At 37.0% G+C, this 27,293-nt stretch overlaps 4 protein-coding genes across 7 annotated transcripts in view; 2 read left to right on the top strand and 2 right to left on the bottom strand.

The window, feature by feature from the left end:
- Positions 1 to 2,997, bottom strand: part of Nachralpha4 (nicotinic acetylcholine receptor alpha4) — an 88,978-nt gene extending 85,981 nt beyond the window's left edge. The window contains exon 1 of the mRNA XM_076908318.1: positions 2,921 to 2,997. The gene's annotated coding sequence lies outside the window, so the exon portion shown is untranslated. The remainder of the gene's footprint in view (positions 1 to 2,920) is intronic.
- An 11,086-nt stretch (positions 2,998 to 14,083) lies between these two features.
- Snrnp-u1-c (small ribonucleoprotein particle U1 subunit C) lies at positions 14,084 to 14,813 on the top strand. The gene has a single exon (XM_076908221.1). The coding sequence runs from the start codon at positions 14,122 to 14,124 to the stop codon at positions 14,632 to 14,634; it is 513 nt and encodes a 170-aa protein (XP_076764336.1). The 5' UTR covers positions 14,084 to 14,121; the 3' UTR covers positions 14,635 to 14,813.
- A 296-nt stretch (positions 14,814 to 15,109) lies between these two features.
- On the bottom strand, positions 15,110 to 20,307 carry LOC143431477 (uncharacterized). The gene is made up of 5 exons (XM_076908249.1): positions 20,057 to 20,307; positions 18,142 to 19,968; positions 17,849 to 18,057; positions 17,641 to 17,769; positions 15,110 to 17,509 (listed from the first exon to the last, which is right to left on the bottom strand). Exons 1-5 carry the CDS (start codon positions 20,076 to 20,078, stop codon positions 15,584 to 15,586), a joined length of 4,113 nt encoding a protein of 1,370 aa, XP_076764364.1. The 5' UTR covers positions 20,079 to 20,307; the 3' UTR covers positions 15,110 to 15,583.
- A 323-nt stretch (positions 20,308 to 20,630) lies between these two features.
- LOC143431578 (CCR4-NOT transcription complex subunit 6-like) overlaps positions 20,631 to 27,293 on the top strand; it is a 228,061-nt gene continuing 221,398 nt past the window's right edge. The window contains exons 1-3 of one of the 4 annotated variants that reach the window (XM_076908418.1): positions 20,631 to 20,907; positions 22,204 to 22,519; positions 22,645 to 22,820. In XM_076908418.1, the coding sequence (XP_076764533.1) occupies positions 22,212 to 22,519; positions 22,645 to 22,820 (484 nt within the window). In that variant the 5' untranslated portion in view covers positions 20,631 to 20,907; positions 22,204 to 22,211. Of the gene's footprint in view, positions 20,908 to 21,001; positions 21,232 to 22,203; positions 22,520 to 22,644; positions 22,821 to 27,293 lie in introns of those variants that run through there. The other 3 variants (XM_076908417.1, XM_076908419.1, XM_076908416.1) reach the window with 3 other exon arrangements.

Raw genomic sequence — 27,293 nt, 5'->3', positions numbered from 1 at the left:
TCTAGTATTCGTGATACACGTGAATCTCAATGCCATTCGAATAATATTCCGATCGTACGAGCTAAGGCGATTCATTTTCTTCTGATGAATTCGCATCGCTAATTTTTAATAGAAATTTTTAAGACAGAATCGTGACAATTACTCCGTGGATATCCTCGTATTTTACGAGATAAACTGAATTTAAATCTTGCGCGAGATAAGTGAAAAAAACTTGGCACGAATTGTTGAGTAGAGTAGGCACTCTTTTCATTGGCCAGGCCACAACCTAAAAAAGTACTAGACGAAGTGCCTCAATTGAAACGTTTATCTTCTAAAATTAAAACGTTTCATATTTAAATCCTGGAGCACGCCTGATTCAAATATTTGAGAAATTTTTAAGCCATCCTTGGACTTCGTAGAAACCAAACGGTGGACTATGACTGAGATTAAGAGTGGAAAGACAAAGTGCGCCTTCCATGACCTATTATTGAAAGGTGCAAAAGTGAATGCCTAGCGCGCTCTAGAATTGAATTTAAATAACTTAATTTATCGCACATCGGTTCCACGATAATGTATATTAAGAGAGTTGCGGTAATCATATTTTCCCTGACATTAAAAAGCTATTAATACCGTCGTCCAGCTTACTTTAACTTTCAAGACTTCCATTTGCCATGCATCTGCGCTCTAATCAAATTTCCATGTTTCGCGAAGTATGATAATTAAAATCACTTTGGACACCATTTGTAATTAAAGAACTAAATAGTCTTTATAAAAATCGACGAACGAAGGATACACGAATGACGATTGAAATTAAGACGAAAAATTCGTGCTCCATTTATCGTAGCAAAAGCAAACTAAGGATGCAAGAATCGCTGTTAAAGGGCAACGAAGTAACGTGCCCATCGTTGCTGAACGCCTCGCTACGAATCAGCAAGCAACTGATTGATTCGCGTATCTCATGGAAGGCCATTAAAGGAAAGTGCGGGGCAATTCAACGAGATAACCGGTGGATATAAATTCAGGCCTATATCTGACCGGAATTTAATCCGATTTTCAAAGATCGTTATGCAGGTGGCCTGATCAGTCCAGATGAACCACTCATCGGTGCTAGGGATTAGGATTATCTCGATGGATTTCCGCTTGGATATCAACCTGATAACTCGTACGTTTCCAACTCACAAAATCGCGTTACGGATTACCATTCGCGTAAACAAAAGATCGTATCGTTATAATGGATGCGAATGCTTGAAAACGTTGCGCGTGCATATGCATAACGATCTGAATCTTCGCCCGTAAAACTACCGAGATATAAGTCATGTTTTCTCGTAGTCCCATTATTTTTCGTTGTAAGAAGCAACGATGCTAAAACAAAAACGCAAATTTTCATTTGCTGCGTGTATGAACGAGGTATGCACCACCAAACGATATTCGCGCGATTCCAAGAAACAGAACCATGTGGAAATTAATTAATGTAGTCGATAATCGTAACGAAAAATAAGCAAATCATCTATCCCATTCCGCGGTTTTGTTATAAATGTTTGAGGATAATCTTGAACAGCCATCCGTGCAATTAATTCATGACGTTTGACGCACCAATTATGATTAATCCAATTTCGTTGGTTACCTTTATCACGGTACGCGTTTCGGTAATGATGCGCAGTTCAATTAACCGGGAGACAAATATATTAGCGACGAATGCACGAGTAAAACATTCGACAGCAGTGGATGAGCGCATTCATTCGAAGGCATTAAAAGATTTCAACGATGTACATACTCCCGGCATAACGTCACGACGGAAATCGAAGATGCGTGATCGATACGTGGCGCAACGATCAGATAAAGAAAACGAGATTTCGCCATCAGCGCTGGGGGTGAAACGTAGAGAGCGAAATAACGAATATGAATGTCGTTAGAGGGAAAATCTGGGTGGTCGTTCGCGTTCGTCCGCCTCGCAGCCTAGCTGGGGATTTGAATTACCCGTGCGAGACTAAATTTCCTCCTCTTCGAGGCATCGTAACTCGCCGATGGGCGGCCCGCGTGCAGTATTTCAAGCCGATGTCACCGCACGCACCGATACACAAGTGGAAACGTGAATTTACGATGGATCGCGTACATGCGCTCGGCAACGACGAAGGATCGATCAACACTCTGCTCTCACCTACGCTCGTCCCTGCTAGTCTACTCGCGCCGTGAATGTCTAATTACTTTTGCGCTGCTAACTGGGTCAACGATATTTTATTTCGGATAATCGCGGCCCACAGAAAAGGTGACCCTCTTTTTCGGGGTATTGCGCAACGTCTTCGTCGCGAACAACAACACCGCATCATTAACGCGGCTGCAACGTTCACGCGCGATGCGCCGCAATGTTCGCCACCACCTTATTCCCTCAGTGAAATTTCGCTACTTTATTCAGCCGCCTTCCGGTCTCTCAGCCGTCGTCAACGCGGCAAATGCACGGCGGGTCTTGTAACCGTGCGAACTCGCGGAACCAACCAGTCTATCCGGAATTTAATCGAACCAGCCTGCCAGATAATCGATGAATTCTTTCGACAAGTGATCTAACCGTTCGTAAATCGTTCATTCTAACGCGGAGATGTCCAATTTTTACAGAGTTCCATTAAGCGATCGAACGATAGACACCCCTTTTGCACCCTTCAAGTTAATTGTCAACAGTTCAAACGACTCGCTCGTCAAAGAGAAACCGTAGCGCTATTCGAACGCCTCTCGTATACGAATAACAATTAAACGTTAGTAAAAATGAAACGCATCAAAGATCCTTAATCGTTGAACCTTTTAAAAGTCCTCTGTCGTACATTATTCTGTTTGTACACCAGCAGAGTAAACAAGTGACGAACTACCGGGAATGTTAGTACCGTGAAAGATCAACGGTAACTGGGACTGGTATAGCAATGCCAGTAAGGGTTAACAAGCTAACACTGACCTAACCTCGCGCGCTCCAGGCCACGCCGGTCTCGAAGCAGCTCCCGAAACCACTGCACACTCGCACGCACTACACCCACGACTAAACAACGGGGGTTGCGAGTCCCGACTCTGCTTCTGGGGTTGGTGGAGTTTGCCCGGTCGGCGGCGCCACTGGGCACGCATACGTACCAGCAGGAGAACCGAGGGAGTGTGACAGGAGAACACCAAGAACCAGAGGGACAGAGAGAACGGGAAAGGGACAGAGGAGGACAACCAAGACTTCCAGGGAGGAATCTGGACCAATCTTGCGCGCGCACAAACGTGATGCATTTACGTATGCACGCGACGCCGAGGCATTGGTACGATAGTTTGCAAGGTGCGATCTCGAAAAAAGGTGTCGACGCTCCGCCCACGAAAGGCTTCGCTGTTCGAGGGATTAAGCCTTTTCTTTCATCTGTACAAACGATGCGAGTAATTGAATCAGTAACGAGTAAAGAAGAATCAGGAAGAGCTAATCAGATACAGTTTTTCTGGGAATATAAAGACGACTTTGAAAGTTCTGATCTTACGTGGACTAACAAATGCAATTGACAAATAACTTGTACACTGAAGCAGAAAATGAGCGCGATATAGTTCGAGGGATTAACGCAAAAGTTGATCGATGACAGCTTCGAAATCATCAATCGATACGTTGCCAAGCCAATGGATCAAGAGTAAAAGGGTGGGCAGAAATAAGCTTGAAAGCAGGGGTAGTTCATGAAGTGAGAGAAAACTGAAAAGAGAAAATAGCCAAGAAGGGTCGTTCCAATTCAGCGCAGCTCATTTATCATTGAATCTCGAATGCCAATCTCCTTCTAGGCGAATCAAGAAGTAGGAGAAAAAGGAGGTAAACGTAAAATAAAAGGTAAAAAAAACTTTGGAAACTTCGACCGAATTATTTGTCAAGTACTAAACTTTTTTTAATTCGTTCGACGGCTATTGTACTTTAAAACTCCGAGTAGGGCTAGTTTGACCTGAAAACCGACAAGTTCAATTTCACAATTCAATCTACAATCCTTAATTAGGTTCGGACAATTAGAATATCCTTTACACGTAAATGTGCCAAGCATTTTTAAGGAATCGTGTCGGTTTTTCAAATTAAGAAAAAAAAGTTTACAACCTATGGCAGCCATTTGCTCGAATTATTTGCTACATAATTTTTAATTACATCATACCACCGTATGATGCAATTAACAATTATATATCAAATACACGGTGTCCGGGTCTCACCACGTGGAGGTTGCTGCGAATGGAGACCCACCCTAACCGCGTCCCATCCACCCTCCTTTTGTACAAGTTATCATTAAATAGCACCTCCTTTTAATGTACATTTGCAACGTGGTTAACCTTCAATAGCTATGCAAATGGACAGTAAAATGAGTATTGTAAAGAATTCTCGCGAAAAACTAAAACTATCTTAACAATACCTTACGTAGCTAAAAATTTACTTAATCTACTAAGCGTACTACGTTTACTTAATCTACTAAGCGTACTAAATCTACTTAGTCTACTTTAAAGCTAATTTAACTTAAAAATTACCCATCCAACCAGAAATCTACATAAATTTATGGGTAATTATTCCTGCCTATTAATAATTGAAACATGTTTCATCCTACCTATATAAAAATCTAATAGAATTGAACCCATGATACATCCAGAAACAGAAACATACATCTTCCAACCTGCCTGTATAAAAATCTAGTGGATCTGAATCCATGTGATACACTCACAAACAAAGACAAAATACTCATTCGGGGAATCAAACCCAAAAGAAACTAACGTGCGACACACGTATATGATAACAGAAAATTCAATTTTTCGAAGAAATTACAATAGCCAAGAAAGACTAACACCGCCAAGAAAGAAAACCAACGAAGAAAAACATATGAAGAAAAACTGCGACCACTGGAACATCTGAAACAACAATATATAACACACAAAAGATTAAGATATCATGTAATTGTAAAGCTTGTACAAAAATAGAACACTAATTACTTATACTACAAGAGCACCACCTCAAGGCGCTTGTTATAATATAATAATATATAAGTATTATAAAAATAAATGCTTACCACTCAATTTACCATTTTATACCAATTTACCACTCTCTCCCTTGCCGCATTATTTCAATCATCCGAATATCTTCTTAAAATCGTGAATCTAAAACAAACTTACTCAATGGATTAGTCAAAGCACATTAATTAAACATTAACACCAATAAAATATTAATTATACAATAACGATAAACAAGACACATTTGACATATGAAATATTATAAGTCTTGTGGCGTAGTAAAATCTAACAATTCATTTTTAATTTATACAAAATATTAACATTAAAAAAGAATTAATAATGCTCTAATGAAATATTAATAGTTTTGTTCTTAACGCTCAATAAATTTTAAAGCTGTCATAAATAATGATACACAAAAGACATCTAGAACATTTACAGATCAATCATGAAAAGTACATACGAATACTAAACAAATTCTGACTTTACAAATGTACAGATTATTCTATATTTTAATGACAAACGCTCGATGCTCAACGACATAAAGATAAACATAACACTCATTATAATTAATTTTTATTGTCATTAAAAATGATGCGTGAAATATTTTATCTTTTTCGTTATCTTTTATCCATTAAATGAAAGAAAAGTAAGGAATATGTCAATCAACCGAGAAAAAAGTGAGGAAATTATCGCGAAAATTGCCTGGCAATTTGCCAGGGCCTTCTTTATAATTCGTAATATTAATTAATCGCGAGGTGCGTCATAAAAAAGCAATACGCGAGCAGTCACCTAAGGACGCTTTTTATGGTTCGAAAATCTAATTTATGCACCCAGAATTTAAATACGCAACACTAATAAACTAGATTTTAGAAGAAATGATCTACTTAGGTGCAATGTCACCATAGTGCAATGTAGCTTTTTCAGCTACGTAGGTGACTCTAAGTGCAAGATCATACTTCCATTTATGAAACAGTCATGAAAGAAATGAGCAAAAATATCGCGAAAATTGCCTGCCAAAATTGACAGGGCCTTTTTTATAATTCGTAACTTTATGTTCGCAACACTAATTAAGGTACTTTTATATTATTTCCACATTACCTTTCAAGTGTGATTCCACAATGTTAGTGGAAGATTTGGGCATTACGTTGAACGCTACACTATCGTGTAAAACGCGTCATTCATTATCGCAACACTAAATGGAATTATGGACTAAACAATTGAAGAAATATCAAATACAATTTAATCATATACACGAAGCAAATATTAAGAAACAATAATTATAAATTGAGAAAACAATCGCGATCTCATGATTCGCAACACTAAAAGAGCAATCACGATTATCATTTTTACGCAACTCTAATTCAAAACGCGATATATTAATTAATACACAACTCTAAGAAAAATCGCGACCTGGAATTTATCGCAACTCTAATAACAATCGCGATCTGGAGATAATCGCAACTCTAATTGAAACCGTAATTAATTATTCGCAACACTATAATTGAAAACGCGATTCGCCCAACATCTGGTGGGCCAGCAAGCTCTGCTGGCTAGACAAATACGAGCATAATGACAAACTACTGACAAGCAATGACTCTGCATCGAGAGGGTTGCCTGCCTCTGAATGCATAGTCATTAGTAGTTGCCCTCTTCTCCGGGCCTCTTCGGCATATAGCCTCTTCTTTCTTCGGGCATGAAGCCCAGGACCCTGAAACTTATATCTAAGCTCGAGATTCCCTAGTCGCAAACCAAAAAATGACTCAAAAAAAGAATCAAAACATGAAACGAGACAGCTAACGGCACGCAAGACGAGCAACGACTTAAGAAATCGTTGCTCGTGCAAAACGTGCCAAATCTCGAGCAGTAAACGTTCGTTTCGACCACGACCGCGACCGCGACCGCGAAGGATTCGAAAAATCGATAGGGTAGAGCCAGTAGCGAACGGCATTCTCCGTTCACGCCAGCTTTACCGTCGATCATTCAAATAAGATTTCCTGAAACAGGTTGAACCACGCGAAAAAAAAAGCCGCCTGCCCGATCGGTGACTGTGGTCAACCTGCCCGGCCCTACCTACTTAAATCTATCACACAATCATACCAGAGTAAACTACCTGTCCTACCGAACGCTATATTTAAAAAATGGCAACAGACTCATACCAACACATACATACAACACACGGAATAGTCGCGAACTTGCATACTATCTCACACTTTTTCAATCTATTGCAATCTGAGGGATATTACCGATCGTTGCACACTACTATTATTATATGTAATAATATATAATATTTCATGGAATGAATGCAATAGTTAATGTTTATTAAAAACGTACGTATTCCCACAGTCTAATCACACGTGTGGTAAATACGTCGTACAATACATTAAGACATCAGATTCCAAAAAAATCTTATAAACTAGTGGGGAATCATCATGCCCATCACCTTTTCCCCATCCAAGTAGCACATGGGCACGTGAATGGGGTCCTGGCAACGAACACGGAAAAGGAAGCTGAAAATCCTGATCTAAATATCATGATTAGTATAAAAGCAACAACACATATCAACCGTACTTCGGTTCCTACTGTTTTATTTTATTTATTCACATATCAAGTTATTCATTGATAGTTATTACACTGCATGGAGGTGTAAAGAATTCTATTTTCAATCCTAACTCAAACACGATCTGTACTCATGATCTTAGAAATGATCAAGTAAAAAATACACAAGATTGCCGGTATAGCCACCAGCGTGGTTGACGCATTTTCGCGTCCGCGAAAATGGTTAACGTGACCAGAATGTAATCGACTAACATTCCAGACACGGCCTCCCATGAGGCAGGAATTGAGATACGCTCAATTAGCGCGCCACGAACCCCTAAGCGAGATCCGCAGCTACCAATACCCTTGGTGGGGGTGGCGGGCTCCCCCGTCTGCCTTTCGGAATAGCCGAGGGCCTTACGGACGGGGCAGGGCGCCCGTACTGGGACGCGATATCGGCAACGATAAACTACTTCAACTTACTTTATGCAGCGTAAAATTAACTATCAATTATTAAATATTTCCTCGAGACATGAAAGAGAAGCTTCACAATTCATTTTAACATTATAACGTACAGATGTGAGTACAAAAGCGCGGCGCGACGCGAACAAAGTGAGTGAGAAACTATCGACATCCTTTCGGATGTAACCCTTCCTTCGAAACGGACCCCCCCCCCCCCCCATGGAATCTCAAAAAGAAGCAAAGCAAACACATAGGAGGTTACTACTACAGCCACCAGTACCATTTGACGTATTTTCACGTCCGCGAGATGTTTAACGTGACCAGGTGCCGACGGTGACACCCAGGCACGACCTCCCTTGAGGCAGGGATTGGGATACGCCCAATCAGCCGGCAGTGAACCCAGTGCAGTATCTAGTACGCAGTCCACCACTACCGAAGCCCTCGGTGGGGGTGACGGACTACCCCGTCTGCCTTTTGGAATAACCAAGGGCCTTACGCAACGGGGTAGAGGCCAATACTGGGACGCTATAGTGGGAACACTTCGCTACTCGACGATGAACGCAAAAAGTTCATTTATTGACTGACAAGAATAATTGAATTTCAATTCAAAATTAAATTTCAAATTATAGTTAAATTCGATATTAAAATTAAATTTAAAATCAATTGTTACATCCCGTACATTTAATGATAGAAGGAAATGGGAAGTGCCTCTCTCATTGTCTCGACGAGTATTTAATTCGATATATATTTAATATAGAACATTTATATATATATACATATGTAGACACACAATTATAAATGTACTAATTTCGAGCGATCTCGTCATCAAAGCAATCATTCTAAGATATGAAAATAATATTCAAGCCCCATGCTTTGATTTCAAAATCTACTCGACACAAAATGTTTTCTTGCACGTGTAGTATGACATAGTTTCGGTAATCCAACAAATAGACTTTAATTATACAAATACTGTATTGACTTAGATAGACTTTAATTATACTTTAATTATACAACAAAAGCTATACTATAAAGTTACAATATATTTCATATATATGATACTTATCATATATATTTATCATATATTTCATGTATTCAATTTTCAATAAATGCAAATTCGGTTAAATGACTAAAGCATTAGATACACTTTATGAACATCATGGTACAATAATTATAATTATCACAGAAACGAAGTCGGAGGGTATTCGACTTCACCACTACGCACTGCTACAACAAGGCAGTTGTAATATATACTACTTATTTATTCATAAAAATATATAATACCCATATATGTATACATGTATATGTAATTATTATTATTCATAATATTTAATTCTCATATATATTAACATCTAAAATATTACTCTCAGTTAAAACTTTCGAAAAATTCGTACCATGTGCATCGAATATTATAATACCCGTATTTATTTATTTAATAATTATCAATATTACTATTATCATATTGTTACATTTAAAAACGCGAAGTGCAAGAAAACCTATCCTGAGCTAATATATAATACACAAAATAAATGTTACTACTCATGGATATAGGAGTATATCCATGGTCATTATGCTCATAAAAGAAATTTTACGTAATTACAACCAGTCACCCGTGCCGATTTGGACCTTTCATCCTACGACATGTTGAGTGACCAGAGGAACTTAAAGGCATGCGACTCACCGACCGTAGATCGATGATGCTGCTGATGTCTCGAAGATGTCATCAGAGATGCTTATGATGTTCAATAGAAGTCATCGGAGATGCTGCTGACGTCTGGAGGAACTGCTGCTGTTACTGCTGCTGCTGCTGCTGCTCCAGTGAAGTCGTCGTAGAAATTGAAAATGCCTGAAGAAAGTCAAATTATGAATTAAAATTCATGTTACCATACAATGAATCAGTTAAGAATAAATGTTAAGAAATGTTGCTTACCTCTAAGAGGACATCATGAACGTTGTCGTCAGGGTAGAAATGGTAGGATGAATCCATCGCAGACATAGCTGGAAATCTGAAACAGAAACCATGTTATTATAATTTGACCTTTTAAAGTTCTTGTTAAAATCTTCAATTATCAATTTAATTTAATGTGTCAAATTAACTACAGTTATGTTACTTACATTTTTGGCTTTTGAAGCACAGCTAGATCCTTTAGGTAAGCAGCAATTTGTCTCTAATACCGAGGCAGCAGATATTTAAAAAAAAAAATTAAGTATAAAAAAATACATAAATAAATGACTATAATGTAATTGCCATTTACGAAACAAACACTGACTCTACTCTTTCGCGTATGAATATTATAAAAAAAAAATGTAATTAAAATTAGAGCAGCTGTGCTCTAAAAAATTATTTAACGCAACAAACACTGACTCTACCGACCGCATTGCGCGCGGTCACTAAAATTTTCTGAAAGAAAAACATTGTTAAAGGGGGAACAAGGGGTAAATAAAAACAACACACAATTTACTTTCTTATTGTTCTTCATCTTTTCCTAATCGAGCGTTTGTTAAAAAAAATATTATTTTCTATTTAAATTGTCGAACTATGCAAAAATATCTACATATAAATAAATGAGCACATTAAAAAATTCATGATTGATCTATAAAAAATCTATTACGAGTATTTGTATCATAATTTAAAACATATTTACTATTCATAATTAATAAGCTGTATTATATATTATAAATACTTAAAATTGCTTGCGAAAGTAATTATTAAACAAGTAACATATCTCTTATTACATACATCATGTGTTCATAATCAATCACATATCAAATGTTTCCAAGCGATTAATAAAAAAGTAATATAAATTTATACGATACGTTGAACCTTCTAATAGTCTTTGCGGCACACCACTCTGAATAATATTACCATCTCTCCATGCAGGATATCCTTTGCCATTAATCAATTATTAATTGTGATCTTCGTTACTTATTATGTCCATCAGTTGAAAGATATCTGATTAAAAATCTGTAACAGAACGAAACAAAACAATTAGAACAAATATACAAATGTATAAATAGTTATATTAAGATTTTATAATAATCGAGTTCATAAATCATATTTTCAAAATTCAAACAAAGTCTATAGACAACTATGAACAATGAAACGAATAATAAAATGAAAAGCAAAAAGAAAATTCAAAAATATATTCATATTTATAATGATAATGTTCAATAAATAGTTAATCAAGTGCATACAATGATTAAATAAAGTTAGTAATAGAACAAAAGGATAATAGAATCGTAATTGAGAATACTACGCAATACTACGCATATATACGCAGTTGATAAGCAAGCGTGTGTACGTACCCCGAAAGGACGTACTAAGGACAATTACGAACAATGAAGCGCGTAATAAAAGGAAAAGCGTAAAGAAAATTCAAAGATAAATTCATATTTACAATGATAATGTTCAATAAATAGTTAATCAAGTATGCAATGATTAAGGAATGTTAATAACAGAACAAGAGCATAATAGAAGAGTAACTGAGAATACTACAGTCGATAAACAAGCGTATGAACGTACCTTGAAAGCAAAAACTTGTCGAGACACGTTTTATCGGTAGCAGAGTACGGCACGTCTAACCACCAGTAGAGGACGACACGAACTGACTGCCGATTCCACTCTCCGCACGCCCCGGAGACGCCCGATCGAGCGCGAAGGCGCACGAACGAGGACGAAGGCACTCGAACGTAGCATATATATATCTACGTGTATAACAAATATGACATAAATAATATTTTGCTATAAATATTATTTTATTATCGATAACATGTTAATTATGAATATTGCAATACATTATGTACTGAAATACTCGAATTCTTTTCGAGAGAACGAAATTAATGCAATAAATCTCTTTGTTTCGAGGCGAAAACAACTATCGAAAGGAAGGAATATTTCAACTCACATTTCACCGTATATCGTTGGAAATTTGTATCAGAAACTATCACAAATCGTTCTCGAAGATATATTTTCACACTTTTTTGATAATTTAACTACTACAACACGTTTTTTCTAACTTGAAAATATTAAAATTGAGGAAGGACGAAAAGAGACGCCACTCGCATGTAAGCTTGAACTAGCCTGGAAGAGCTTTGAAAGCTTGAACGTGATTGGTCGAAAATTTCTGATCCATTATGGCTACCATAAAGACTATTGTAATAGAACGAAATAAAATTATCTTTCTTTTCCAATAAATTTAGATTCTACCACACGATGAATCAATTAAGAAATAATATAAATGATTCACCTTTCATCTTTAAGATAATTCTTTTTTAATAATAAATTCAATAGTACCATAAAATCGCCATAAATACTACTTCATAAATATTTCTACTACTACAGTTCTAATCGTTATTGGTCATTGTGACGTATATAAACTCTCATTTTAATCATTTCAACTGTATTGAATAAATAATTAATCATTCATTCAACTATATTGAAATTATACCACGCTACAGCTTAAACTTTATTCAACGAGGGATTCGAATCTCGACGCGTGCGCATTCGAACATTAACACAATCTCTATTTCAAACGCAAATGTATCACAGGCAAAAACAAATATACAATAAATTGTATTCACCAATTTGGCGAGATGACAGTTGTTGCGTAGCTAATGGTTCTCTCGTATAGTATCGTCAGAGAATCTCGACGGTCTTGTAAATATCTTGAAGGAGAGTCATTTTATTCCTACATTTTTATTGTACTAAAAAGTACAGTTTATATGTTTAGTGAACCCCAGTAGATTTGTAGAATTCTTCAGAAGTTTCTTCTTAGACTTCTTGAGAGATTAATGAACTGGCGTTGCTTCGTTCCTCCTTCCTTCCCGCGTCGAGTCAAGATTAACACTGCGGATTGTGCGAAAAAATCAGCCCCTTATATACCCAACGTAGGCGCAGCGGTTAACCAATCAGATCGCTCGCGGGCGAACTCGTTAACCAGTTAGAGTAGAAGCGATCTGATTGGTTAACTGCTGCTGCCACGTTTGGGTATATAAGGGCCCGGTTTTTTGCACTAATTTTAATATCAAACTTGACTTGCTAGGGGGAGGAACGTCAGCGCTTGCACTTACATTTCATATATAGGGGCAGTTAATTTATTTTATAAGGTTAACTTTTTCAATCCAAGATGATAGAGCTGGTAGGTAGAAACAACAATTAACACTAATGAATATTTTAGATCTACAAATAGCATATATTGAATCATTTACGTTGAAAACGATGAAATCACATTTCTTTCACACCTGTGTTTCTTTTTAGCACCTGGACTTCACGACATTCGATTTAATACCACGTAGAAAGAAAAGAAGATTCGTTTTACTACCAGAGATGCACACACGTACAAGATATAACGTAGCAAAAATCAACGAAAATCTGTCCGCATATAACAAGTAAGTAATCATGGTTAGTTGAATTATCGGAGGGAAAATGCTACCAACTTCATCTGAATAAAATATAATAATATACTTATGTTTGCCAAAAAATTTGAACGAGTTGGTAATAAATAAAATATTTTAATCATAAATACGAATTTCCCTTCACTTTCTAAAACTCATATGAAGAAATCGATCTAGACTCTATGCATATTAGACGATTCACATAGTTGTTTCACATTTTATTTCTATTACCGGTATATTTATCGAAAAATGGCAAAGAAGAAAGATTGATAGTTCGAAGAGTACTATATTTGTAAGATTGTTTTTTAGAAGTGTATTGTACATATATAATAAAGAGTTATATACATTGATCCCTATCATCACCCTATTTAGAATAGAATATTTTCGATTTCGTTGTAATAGGTTCTTTTTAATGATTCCGTTCATAATGACAGCGTAATATTTTTAAGGTTATCGACAAATCTTTTACAATTTATTGGATAGCTGTTGAATTCAATTATCGATGGATCCATTAATAATTTCACTTTTAAGTTTAATTTTAATTTCTGTCGTTTTGTGATGCATCGATAATATTACGTACGAGTGTCGTAGATTTCAAAATGTCTACACGTGTGTTGATACCATATTTAACAGCAGATGGAGTATCGTACGAAGAATACAGTTTGCCCATCTGAGTTAGAATTGACGGTTATAATCGAAGTTTCGCGATACGCTTGTTTATAACCTTTCGTAGTTAACGTTTTGTTGCTACTCAGTCGAGAATAATAGTTCAAATGAACAATGCCAAAATATTACTGTGATTATTGTGACACGTACCTTACCCATGACTCGCCGAGTGTACGAAAGACTCATTGTCAAGGACGTAAACATAAGGATAATGTTAAGTACTTCTACCAAAAGTGGATGGAGGAACAAGCACAACATCTAATTGATGCCACAACAGCAGCATTTAAAGCTGGAAAAATTGCATCTAACCCATTTGCTGCGAACAAAGGGGCAGCAATCCCACCGCCACCAAATCTTGGACCTCGCCCAGGAGTACCGCCACAGGGCCCACCAGGTATGATGCCACCACCAGGAATGCATCCTGGTGGTCCGATGGGTCCTGGCGGACCGATGATGATGGGACCACATGGTCCAATGCCACCAATGATGGGTATGAGACCACCTATGATGGGGCCCATGGGGCCTATGGGGCCGATGATGGGTCCTATGGGACCCATGGCTCCTATGAGACCTCCGATGAACGGGCCACCACCACCTATAGGAGGACCTCCGCCAATGAAGAAATAATGAAAATGTATATTATTTTGTCATCGCTATTGTAAATTATATTCATACAACAATTCGTTAACTGTATGTATGTTTAACTATATAGTAATGATATGTACATATGGGGTTAAAATATGAATTTCGGTCCATAGTTCATAATATTTTTGAACATTTGAAATATAAAATGGTTTGCAAACACATACTCAAATACTTTTTTAAATACTAAAAATAAATTAAAGAAGATTGAATTTAACGTTGATGTCGACTTGTAGCCATCATAAAGTTAGATCATAACGTGTGTATTGTATATGACATTAAAAGAAATAATATGTTACTTAACCCTAATGTATCCTATGTGCTAATTTGGCGCAGTTTCATACATAATAATTTATATTATTTAGCCATTCTTGTGGAAATTTATTTCAGGCTCAAAAATTTCCAGTTTCGTAATAGAAATATATAGTATAGGATGAAATAAATGAAATAGATATTTCATTTTATAAAATTTCTTTTTTATTTACACAAAGAAGTGGATACAAACATAATTTGTATACTTTAAAATTTTACATCTAATGAAAGGGAATCTTTTCAAATTATTAAGTTATACTTAACAGAAATTAAGAATATAGATGTTGCGTAAGACCATTATCATAGGTCTTACAGTGTAAGCCTTCAGATTATTTATTTATCTTCAATTTATAATGTATGCATATAAATTTAGGATTTAATGTTATAATTTAAATGCACATACAACTATACTATATGTATAGTTATATGCAATATAACATTATCCTATTTGAAATTTAATATTTATTGGATTTAACTTTTGCTTTTAAATTTGTATGCTAACTTTATACAAAGTATTTTGAATAAAATTAGGATAAGTTTAACATATTAGATATCAACAGATTTTTATTTTAAATGACTTAGCACTAGAAGATAATTAGAACTGTACTTTGAAAAGCAAAGTTCAATGTAAATAATTACAAAATGAACTTACATATTTTCTATGATCGTTTTCCAAATTGATCAATCTCTGTAATGTATTAATATGCTCTTGTTTAAGATTTTTATCTTCTATTCTTTTCCTAACTTCTTCGACAGCTTTATTCATGTACGGTGTATTGAATTGAAGAGCTTCATTTATAATTCGATTAGCTGTAATTTCTATAGATGCATCAGTATGTGCAGTAACTTGATTTGCACTAACTTTCGAACTGTCTTGAGGATCTTGTTTTGCTTTTTTCGCTTTTTTAGATTTCTTCTTTTTAGTAGTACTTGATTGGGTACTGATCGTGTTGTTGTCTTGTTCTTGACGTTGCTCTTGATGTTGCTCTTGTTGTAAATTATTTGTATCTATTACTATTAAATTATTAAGATTTACCGTTTTTGGTTTTTTCGTGTTGCTCTCTGGGGGAATTGTTACTGTACTGCAAGACAGATTAGGATCTACCTCTGACGGTGCATTGGCATATGTAGGTTCTGTAAAAGTTTCAGGATAGTACTGTACAGCATTTGTCATTTCGTTATTATGTACAATACTCTGATCACATTGCAACTCCATGGAATTTATAGGGTATAGATCTTGATGGAAACACGTACTAGCAGATTCGGTAACATTACTTTCTACATTAAGTGCTTCAGTAAAAACGTTCTCTGCATTATATGTTACAGCTTGGACATCAGTTTGGTTACTATTAACTTGATCTTTTTCCATAACTGGTACATAAGTAGACACAGGTTTATCCTGTGTCTGAACATCCTTTGACGAACATGCCTCATTGTTACTTGTTTCTTTACATTTGTTTTTAGTAAGTCTAGTATTGTTGAACTTTTGTAAATCTATTATAAACTTTTTAAAGGCGTTAGATTCTTGCTTCTTTTGCTTCTTAGTTTTCTTATTCTCTTTTTCTTTGTACGGTACATTTTTAACAGGTTTGTAGTATTCGCGTAAAAAATTTTTTAATTCAATGCTTGTCAGTGTACGAGGTAAGAATACTTTATTATAAAGCACAATAATGTTGAGATATTGTGCAATAGCTATTTCAGAGAGTGGACTGTTTTGCAAGACATTCATGACTCTTTTTAGTTTTCTTACTTGTTTACTAAATGTAGGCTTTGTATGATACTGCTTCAATAAAGTGCTTTGAAGGCTCACTAGTGCCTGTGATACAGAACCCGATGTTTCAGCTCTTAATCGATTTATTTTTTTGCAAAGAGAGTTTGGATCTGGAAAACTTTTGTCTAATTCCTTAACTTTCTCTGTTAATAATTTATACATTTTTCTTGTACCACGGGGAAGATTTACATATATATCCAGATGTTCGTCCTCAGCTTCAAGTTTGAGCCAAAAGACAAAGATTTCAGTCAAGTGTTGGGTACACTTTGTTATAGATCGGACTCTTATCATTAATTCCTTCCTTGAGTCGTAATAGATTCTAATTTCAAACTTAATTAGTTTCGTTAAGTGATCTAGAAACGTTGGTGAAATCCGACCTTTTATAAGGTGTGTCAAACGGTGACGAATTTGGTCATTGTTAAGTTTTCGTGTTATTTCTTGACCAGTATCAGCTTTCTTGGTAAAAAACGTCCCATATGAATATATAACAGCAGAGCTGTCAAGGTCATCTTCGCCTTCGAGAAACGTTGTATTCCTTTTCTTTTTTTTCCTTGTTAATGGTATTACATCCTCTGTAGCATTAATAGGAACTTCGTATTCTGGTCCGCCTACGTAATCAGATACAAACGCCGGTGTTGGAAAATGTTGCGACCATCGATATTCGTTACACGTAGAAGAATCATGCCCTCGCTTAGTGCAGTTACAGCAATAGAGTAAATCTGCAGGTTTCATAACTTCAAGTAAATTATCGGGGATGTTTATCTCGGATGTTCGTGTCTAGAATACATAGAAATTGAATTGAAATAAAGAGAAACAAAATGTACAGACTGTATAAGATGTTCCAGGATGGATAATTTTGTCTATCTATCCTGTGACATTCTTTACACAATTAACACGTTAAAACATACTGTTTGATGAAACCTTCTCCAAAGATCTGGACATTCAATCGACTTGTGCCCTATAGCATTACACGTCTGACAATACAATGTGCTGCAAATTTCACAAGTTTTTCTAAATGTTCCTTGCTTTCTACCACACTGTAAATAATTAACAGGTTACTATATATTATTATAATATAATATATTTCTTATCTGTGATGTGTGTGTATATTCGAACCGTGAGGCACATTTTTTGAGGACATCGAGTTTCTGTGTGTCCTTGGGTACCACACATATGACATCGCACAGGTTTATATGGTTCAGGACAATTATGTCTTTGATGTCCTTGCTGGTGACAGTTATTGCATTTTATATTCCAGTACCTATGTCGTTTCGCCAGATCAGGCATCAAGTCTTCATCTAAAATAGCCCAAAGTCGTGGATCTTCTATAATTTAATTAAAATGTACAATATACTTACGGATAAAAAATTTCTAAATAAACTATACTGTATAGATTCTTAATTACTTACTCGACATTTTTTTTTGCATTTCACGGAAATCAAAGTTTTCATGTCCACTGGTTTCATTGTAGAAAGCTTTAAGATTTTCAGATGCAGGACGAAAAAAGTATTCCTCCCATGAATCTTGACCAGGTTTACCTTTATCCTTACACTGTTCGTTGCTCGTTTTGGAACGTTTACTTTCGTTAACTATATCACTCGCTTGGTTCACACTTGTCGAAGGTTCATCATCGTTTTCACGACATCTCTTTCTACTTGGATATATTTCGATAGGTTCATGAAAATTCATTATATCTGTTACATCTTCCGTAAAATCAATCGAGTCATTCTTGTCCCTCTCATATACAACATTACTATTTGTAACTGTTTTCGGAGGTAATTGAGATTCTGATGTATTATCTTTGTGTTTGGTAGATAAAAGTTGTTTACTGGATTTACTAACACTTTCAGTGGGAGTTTCACTTTCTATGACAGATTTATGTTTTGTACATGGTCTGGTATCTTTATCTAAACACTGCTGTGATTGAACAGTTTTACTCATTTCCATTATCTCATTTAGACTTGAAGCACCTTTTTGTACTTGTGTGCAATTTAACATTATATCTTCCACTAATGATGCATCATTATTAGGATCTACAGCTGGTACAGCATTACTTGAATCCTTATTAGCCTTAGAAGATTTCTTCTTAGCTTTCTTCACCAATTCATTTTCACTTTCTATAATAAAAGAACATTCTTGATTTGTATCAGTGTCATCGTCGGAGGCTTCAGAGTCTTGCAAATTTATTACTGGTGGTTGAGGTTTTGGTGGAATAGGTACTTCTAAAATGGATTCTTCGGAGTCACTTTCTGATTCTGATGATATTACAGTTATTTCTTCACAGCTAGCTACTTTTTGCATTTTTTCAGCTCTACTGAGTATTTTGTATCTTGTGTCTGTTTCAACCTCATTTGCAGGCTCCATATATTTATCAGATTTTTGTTGCAACTGATTTCCATCGTTTCTTTCAATATTCACTCCTGCTTGCCCTCTTTGTGTTAAATTGTTCTCTTTCTCTTCTTCTATTTCTTCCAGTTTCTTTTTCAAGTTTTCATATTTCTCCCTATATAATTTATTGATTAATGATTTGGAAAATTCATATTTCTTGAAAATGCTATTAACATTTGCTTCGTTACACACAGCTTCCTGATATTTTCTATTTTTATTGTCAATGTTATGCATTGTAAAGTTTTGATTGGAATATTCGGTTGCAGTTTTGGTTTCATTGTTTTTATGTTGCAAGGATTTTGATTCTTCTACAATATTACTTTTTACTTCTGGTTTTACATCTTCTTCGATGACAGAAGTGCTGTGACAATCAAAAACGTTTTTAGAGCCTTCCACATTATGACACATTGTTAATTGTTTATTGTTCTTTGAATATTCTATGTTTTCCTCAGGTTTTCTCAACACTTTCTTATGAGGTGAATTGAAATCATCTTTGTTTCTTGTATTTTTACATGATTCAGTCTCTTTCAATGTGTAAATAGATTTGCCATCTGATCTACTATTTTTCTCAATTAATGCAGAATTATCCGCAGATTCATTCGATGTACTCGTCTTTCTACAATCACTACTAGAATTACTTCTTACAGAGGCATCATTAAAGTCAGAAGTTTTACTAGCAATTGCATTTTTGCCCAACTGATTATCGACAGTATTGGTTTCTAATTTAATGTTTGATTTTGTATCCACATTTTTTGTCTCATTCGAAGCATAATATATTTCAGCATATAATCGTGATTGTAGATCGTCGTTCACCTCTTCGTCTTCGCTATTCTCAGCCTTACAGTAGTCTGTAATATTTAAATAATTAATTGATTAAAAAATCGTTCAATCCCTTTACGCTAAAATAGCAAAGGTTATAACAAAGATTATTCTGACCCCGAAATACGCTATATTCCATCTTTATTCGCAAAGTTTCTAAGTAAATCGGTCTCCCTTGAAGTATATTTCGTCATATACATGTGAAACAACGTTTTCAAGGAAGGATTCATACGTTTTTAACAAAAACACACGTGCCTACATTCCGTAACATATATATTTTAGTTATTCTTTATACAAAATCTAGCTGTACAATCTACTAGGACGAACACAAAGTTAACGATAATTTGAGCGATGTAGTATTCGTGTATTTTGTGCAGAGAGCGCCAACAGTATGTTAAAGTACACGTATAACAAGACAGTAGTGGGACACAGGTGCGAATAGTCGTTTAGTAGTAAATAATTTTGTTCAATAGTGGAATTCTTCTTAACAGTTCATATTTATTTATCGTTACGCGCAGCAATAAAATTCTAGAGATTGTCTGTACGAGAAGCATCATTGATTCTGGACCGCTTATGTATCACCAAATAAACCTGTCAACCAATCAGGAAATACTTCACTCGACAAAGTTATTTTCTATTCGTCGGTTGCTCGCCTGCGTCTGTTTAGTGTTACACAAGCGGTCGGACGCTGCAGTCGTAGGTGAACCGCGGAATAGAAGTTTATTTAATAAAATCTGATTTCCCCTTGGACAAGGATTCCTAGATACGTGGATAATTTCGTACACAAGTATCTCTTGTATTGTCGATTCTCATAGTGCTGTTGCTATTCGCGTAGTGGTGTTAAAATTTGGTTAAACCACAAGTCGGAAATTCAAACGAGCTGTACGCATGTATTGTTATAGACTGCGTCACAGAACCTCGAGTCATAGATGGACGTGTCGTTTTTCAACGTGTTCCTCGAGAGGCAGGTAAGATGTTCGTGGAATTACTGTTGAATGGTGCACTTTCGAAAATTCCTAGAGAGATTCCCCTATTTTAGGAGAATTTCAGTGTAAGGCGATCATTCTCTTGTATCAGTCGGTTCGGGAAGATTCGGCGGTAACGCTGCCAATCAGGATCATTTATAGTTTGCGATCAGTGCAGTTGATAAATGGAGGATTTGTGTTTGTGAAGGTAGTTTTGTTTACGCGTAAATTTTCACTCGGTATCAACACATCGTGCGTTTTGTGTGTGCCAAGAGGTAGATGAAGGTGCGTAACAGTTTCCTTCGGGTTTCCTATTAAATTTAAAAGGTAGGGAAACTATCCGGTTTGAGAAATGTATGTTAACACGGAAACTTACGCGGAGCATATGAGATGTTTAGGAATGAAAGATCGTTCGCATTTAAAAAATGTATTAATTTTTAAGGCATCACTTAAAAATTGTATCAACACCTATCGTGTGTTTTTTGGTCATACGTTTGTAGGAAGTAACGAAGTCGTCCTTTAGGTATCGAGCATTCAGCAATCTACATTTTTACTTCATAGGTTATAAAGTTCCTTTCAACGAATAAGTAACAAATAAATGTTGTATACCAAATTGAATAAAGTATCCCCAAGTAATACGAGATATTTAGTTATGCATATGAAATAGCTAGTATCTTTTTATCATCAAAACATGTTTTAGTTATGTTAGCAGAATATTAACATAACAAATAACAAACACAGTTCCATTCCTTTTTAATCTAAAATGATAGAATATTTTTAACGATAGAGCTGTTATTTTTATACGCATAATAAGAAAGTAGTAGATAAGGTTAGGTGTCAAATAGTTTAATATATTATTCAAAATTAATCTCAAAAGATATTCCTTTACGTTAAAGTCCATATCATCTGTCTTACAGACATTTTGTATAACATTGTGATAACGTCAATTAATATTATGGATATGTCCAAGTAGAATGAAAAATAATGTAGTTGTGTTAAATATATTATTGTACTAATGTGTGCAGACATGTTATCTCATGTCAAACTTTAATGTATATTATATCGTTGCTGTTAGTTTAAAGAGAATGTTAGGATTTATGGTTTACAATTCCATATTAATCATTTACTTGCAAATTAATTTTTGCAACAAAATTAAAAAGCTACCAACGACACATTTATTTCTGAAAGTGATCTTATTTATCGATACAAAGTTTTAAATATGTAGTTAAATTTTAAATGTACCTTACTGTATCTACATTTATTTTATTTAATAGTATAATAATAATCTAATGTCTTTAGGATTTAAGATGTCTCGCAACCATAAGGACAAGTATGAAAATTCTAATCCCCGTCGTACTCATACCTTCATGTCTACGGAGGATGCGAACTCTGGAAAGAAATCTTATTGGCCAGAGTTGGAGATAACAGGCAGTATAAGGAATTTAAGCCCAAATTTATGGCAACTGACACACTTAACAGCTTTGTATCTTAACGATAATAGTTTACAAAGGATACCATCTGAGATCGGACGTTTAGTCAATTTACGCACTTTAGATCTCAGTAGTAATAAATTACGCAGTTTACCAGCTGAACTGGGGGATCTCATCTACCTCAGGTATAATTTATGTTTACATGTATATATATAAATTGTTTAATATTTATTGTAGTTTGTAATTGTGAAAGCGTAATTGTAAATACTTTATGTATATATTGTTCATTTAGATATTATTTATGTTTCAGAGAATTGTTATTAAACCAAAATTACCTCCGCGTGTTACCATATGAACTAGGTAAATTGTTCCAGTTACAAGTGCTTGGACTTCAGGGTAATCCACTCAGCAAGGAAATACTGGCGTTGTATGGAGAACCATCTGGAACTCACAAGCTGCTGTCATACATGCTGGACAATTTACAAGGTATGCCATTAAAATGTTTGTATATTCAGGGAGCTTGTTTTCTTTCTCAAAACAAGTTTAATTTTAGAGTTAGTGTACGATACGTTAATTTGCATTCATTTGAAATGATAAACAACAAAGACGATGACATTGCCATCATTGATCGATAGTAACTCTTCTTGTATTTCAGTAGAACGCTGCTAGATGGCGGTATACGTTTATTTCCCGTGCAACTCACTAATGTCAAGTTTTTCAATTTTTTTTTTTTTTTTGCATGAACGATCCCTACCCTCTAATTGGATGCAACATGTACAATTTCTGCTAGTGTAAAAGTTTTAAATTATTCTATTCGAAAATTTTTAAAAAAATTTTGGATATTAACGGTTGATATTATCTTTGAGGAAGAAATGAATCAATCGATTTGAAATTTTGTACATTATTGTGCGACATGATTTCTAGAATGGTCCTGTGACAACATCAGCGATAATCAGTGACATTAACGCGTTGGTTCAAGTTGAACAGGTTGCGCGAATTTATTATATCTTCTAAATATCGTCGATGTTAAGTGGGCATTTGAAAGGCCGTGAACCGTTTCGCGATTTTAATTCAGTTTAGACCAGCGGACCGGATTTATAAAGATCATTTGGCGGTTTGGAGAGCGCATTAAAGTATACTTACATAATTTAATTTCTTTTAACTTCGGGGTCAAGTGGGTGTGCCGGGGCGCAGGCGCGTTCGGTGCACGAGTGGTTATGCCAGAGAATACTCGGAGGAACGTGGGGAATCGCGAAGAGAGCCAGAAGGGAGGGCGTACTTCTATCTCATTGTGTTTCATGATTTTTGCCAGTTACCCGATTGCCTGAAAGGTCTCGGCTGTACCATTCCGTTTATCCATTGTTCTCCAACTTTTACTATTCGACACCACGGCGCTACGCCCGTCATTTCCTCCTGCAGAGAACACTCCCTCGTCATCATTGTCCTCCACTTTCTTCGTTTCATCCTCCTCTCAACGTCGGGAGTTGTTTTTCGTATCTTCGATCGCGCGGAAAGTATACACATTCGATCCCCTTTGAAAGTCCTCGAGGTCTGAAAGCATTGTTCCCTTTAAACTTTGTTACGAATTCGAATGATTTATGGTCGAAGGTAATTTGTTTCCGTTCGAAAGTTGACGGTAATTACATTTAAGTATGCCAAGGAATCTTTATCGTATCCGAGTAATTTATAGCGATGTATATATTTTAATATACGAAAAAATACGCTGCGAAATGTATTTTCTCATACTTGGTAAAGTTATTAATGTTATCTTACCGATAGGTGGTAGATGATAATTCTTTCATCTCGTCCGACTGTCTCCACTTCTGCTCCACTCTTTTGTTTTAATCGCTTTCCACTTCTGCCATTGTCACTGTCCGCAGATAAGACAAACGAGCTAAATCGTTGACTCGGTCCGGTATAAAAGTTCCATTCCGCTCCCAAGTTTCGGACATTAAACGAGGAGGGCGGGAGATTTACCGTATTTTATAAATACAAACTTTCCGGATGCTACTGTTATATCTTATAAAGGAATTAAATTGAAAAACTTGGTAGCAGAGTAATTATCGGAAAGCGCAGCCAGCTACTTAAAACTTTCGCGAAGCTTCATGATAGGGCTATAAAACTAGATTAATTCCCTGTTGTTTGCTCGCTGGTGATCAATAAATGAATTAGACGTCACCGTTTCCACGTTGCTAATAAACTTAACCGTTTTAATATATTATACTGTGCTGCGATAAATTGTTCGTTCACCGCGTCCTTTACCCTTTAACCATTCAAACTTTCGCCTTTAAGCAAGAGTTCACGTATCATTTATTTCCACTCGACGAATGCTTCTCGCGTTAAATGACCATTTAAACCCAGCTTTTATTACCTGAAATTGTTTCTTCAACAGTTATCATGCACGTATACACACAAACATTCTCCACCCTCCACGAGGATTGTTCGAGACCTCTTCCGTATTCCTCATAGCTCGGGGTAGGTACAAACGCTCGCTAACAACGAGTTATCGATTCGCGTCCGTTCGATAAAGCTTGCACGCCCATTCGTTAGTGGATACGATTCCCTTTATTAGACAATTCCCTCGACGGTGCAGCGTCGCGTGCAGATACTACGCGAGTGTACGCGAGCACGCGGAAGATATCGGTCGAGCGGAGAAATAGAAAGCGGCGAGGCGGTTTGTCGCCGCCGGTGGACGTAAGAAAATGCTCGTTTCACTAATTTCGACCGGAAGAAAACTGGGTCTCGGTGACGCGAGGCGAGTGAAAGGGGTCTCCCGTCCCGAAATGAGGAGAGGAAGAAAAAAGAAAAAGAGTGGAGAAGAAATTACGCGCGATTCACTAGGTTGCTGCGGCTGCTCGTTGTGTGCTACCTCACCCGTATAATTACACGGGGCCTCGGTCTCGGCTCCGTATAATTGAGGACGGGTCTGAGAGGAGAAAGTGAACCGCGGTTTCGTGCGTACACCGCGCGGCGAGAGCCCGTATGATTCATTCGTTATTCGGCCTGTATGGTGCGCGCACACGGTTAGCCATCGAACGCAACGAGCCTTGCATGCCGACGACACGTGTTACGAATTCGTTTCGATACCTTCTTCTCGACCCCGTTACGTTCTCTCTCGTTTCGTCTTCCTTTTTCTTTTCTCTCTACCCGCTCCTCCCTCACGCCCCTTGTACCTGCTGCGAAATCGAACGACGCGATGTTTCGAAAGCCTGGTAGAAAATCGAGTGGATCGAAGAGGGTATTGGGAAAAAGTACGCGATTACGAGTTGGAATCATTTGTGATATTCGTACATTTAGAGCGTTAATAAGTTATTTGCTTAAAATCCTGGTCTTCGTTGTACATGTTGGCTTTCACGAGCGATGAATTTTTGATGATCAAATTTTCGTTCGATTCGATGGCATCGCGGTCGAAATGCAGGTGAAAAAGTTGCGCGGTTCTACTTGATTTTAATTAAACGAGCGATGAATTACGAGTAGGTAAACGTAATTGTATCGATGGGATTATGCACTCCGATTTATTAGGTTTCGTATAGGTGGAGAGAGAGAGAGAGAGAGAGAGAGATAGAGAGAGTCGAATGTGGCGCAAACGCGAATATCGTGTTTACCTCGTTTTTACAGATGCGCCTGGTCTCTGTTTCACGTCGAATCGCATTCGCTGTGGTTTTTGCGATTCGGTGAACGATTCGGACGTGGGAAAGCGTGGAGTGTTTTCAGGCGGAAAACTCGTTGCACATTCCACGGTGGATACTTCTTTTTGAAAGTTGAACGCTTTTTATTGCCTCCTTCCGGAGTTGCTCGAAAATTACTACGTTCGTTAAGTTGAAAGGTTCATTTCAAATAAAATTACATCGATCCAGGCCGAGCCCGTTTCTACGACCACCTCCTCCCCCCTGCTCGCCGCCAATCTATCGATCGCGCTCCACTTGGTCGAAGGGGAAACTGTTTTATAATCGAATCACTGAAATCTGTTAATTGAACGGGATCAAGTGTGTTCCACAACTCCACCGAGGCGTATGATTTTATTAAAAGAACGGTCGCGTGTCGTTTTTACTGATAAACGTTCTCTGCCTCCTTCCACAGAAGGAAATCACGTGCCTCGGATTTCCGTTCGAGCGATTTCCACCGATCGACTCGCTTGGAAACCGTTTCTCCGTTAATAACTCTCATCGAGGCTTGTAATATCGGGGATTACGTATCCAGAGGCGTGCCAGCCGATACGGACAATCACGTTTTCCATTCGTTCGATGGAAAATCAGCCACGGAATACCAAAGTTATCGCCGTCGCCGCGATAAGGATTCTCCAGTCGAGGCAACCGATTCGGCTGCCGTCGAATCGTGGACGATGGTCGTCGTCGGTTGTAATACATAGCGGGACACGTTTCGATAACCAGGCAGGCTAGACACTGGTTGCGTTCACGTTTTCATTCTCGTTCCCGAGTTCCAAGTACACGGTTCACTTTCTACGAGCACCTGACCTGTGCTACCCAATAGGCTGTCCGACTACTTTCATTGCTCGAACTATTATTAACCGTGAGCAAATTCGTCGTTGAATCGCCTCGACGGTGGACAAACTCCTTCGACGACTCGCTGCTCCCCAAACTTCAATCTTTTTCAACGAGATCCCAGCCTTCGTTTCTACGATTTCGACGACGATTTCGAAAGGAAAAATCTGCACGACTGATATCGTTCAGTGGTGAACCAGCGCTTTAAACAAATGTCTCGCGTCGTGATCTGCCTACCGTCGCCGATTGGCCTGCATCTGTCCGCGCAACTTTCTCGACGGCACGCTCGCGGAGATCGTTCCAGTGTAACGGTACGCAATCAAGAATATCGAATCCATTCTAGCCAACGAATTCCGCTACGTCGTTGTATTCTCCTCTGCGAGTCGTGCCGCGCACACGCGATTTCCTTCCTTTCTCTACCGAGCAGCGAACGAAGCGAATCAAACGATAAGGCATT

Source organism: Xylocopa sonorina, chromosome 18 (genome assembly GCF_050948175.1).
Source record: "Xylocopa sonorina isolate GNS202 chromosome 18, iyXylSono1_principal, whole genome shotgun sequence".
Taxonomy (NCBI): domain Eukaryota; kingdom Metazoa; phylum Arthropoda; class Insecta; order Hymenoptera; family Apidae; genus Xylocopa; species Xylocopa sonorina.
Note: the sequence above shows the minus strand (reverse complement) of the source record. Positions and strands in the feature narration are given on the sequence as shown.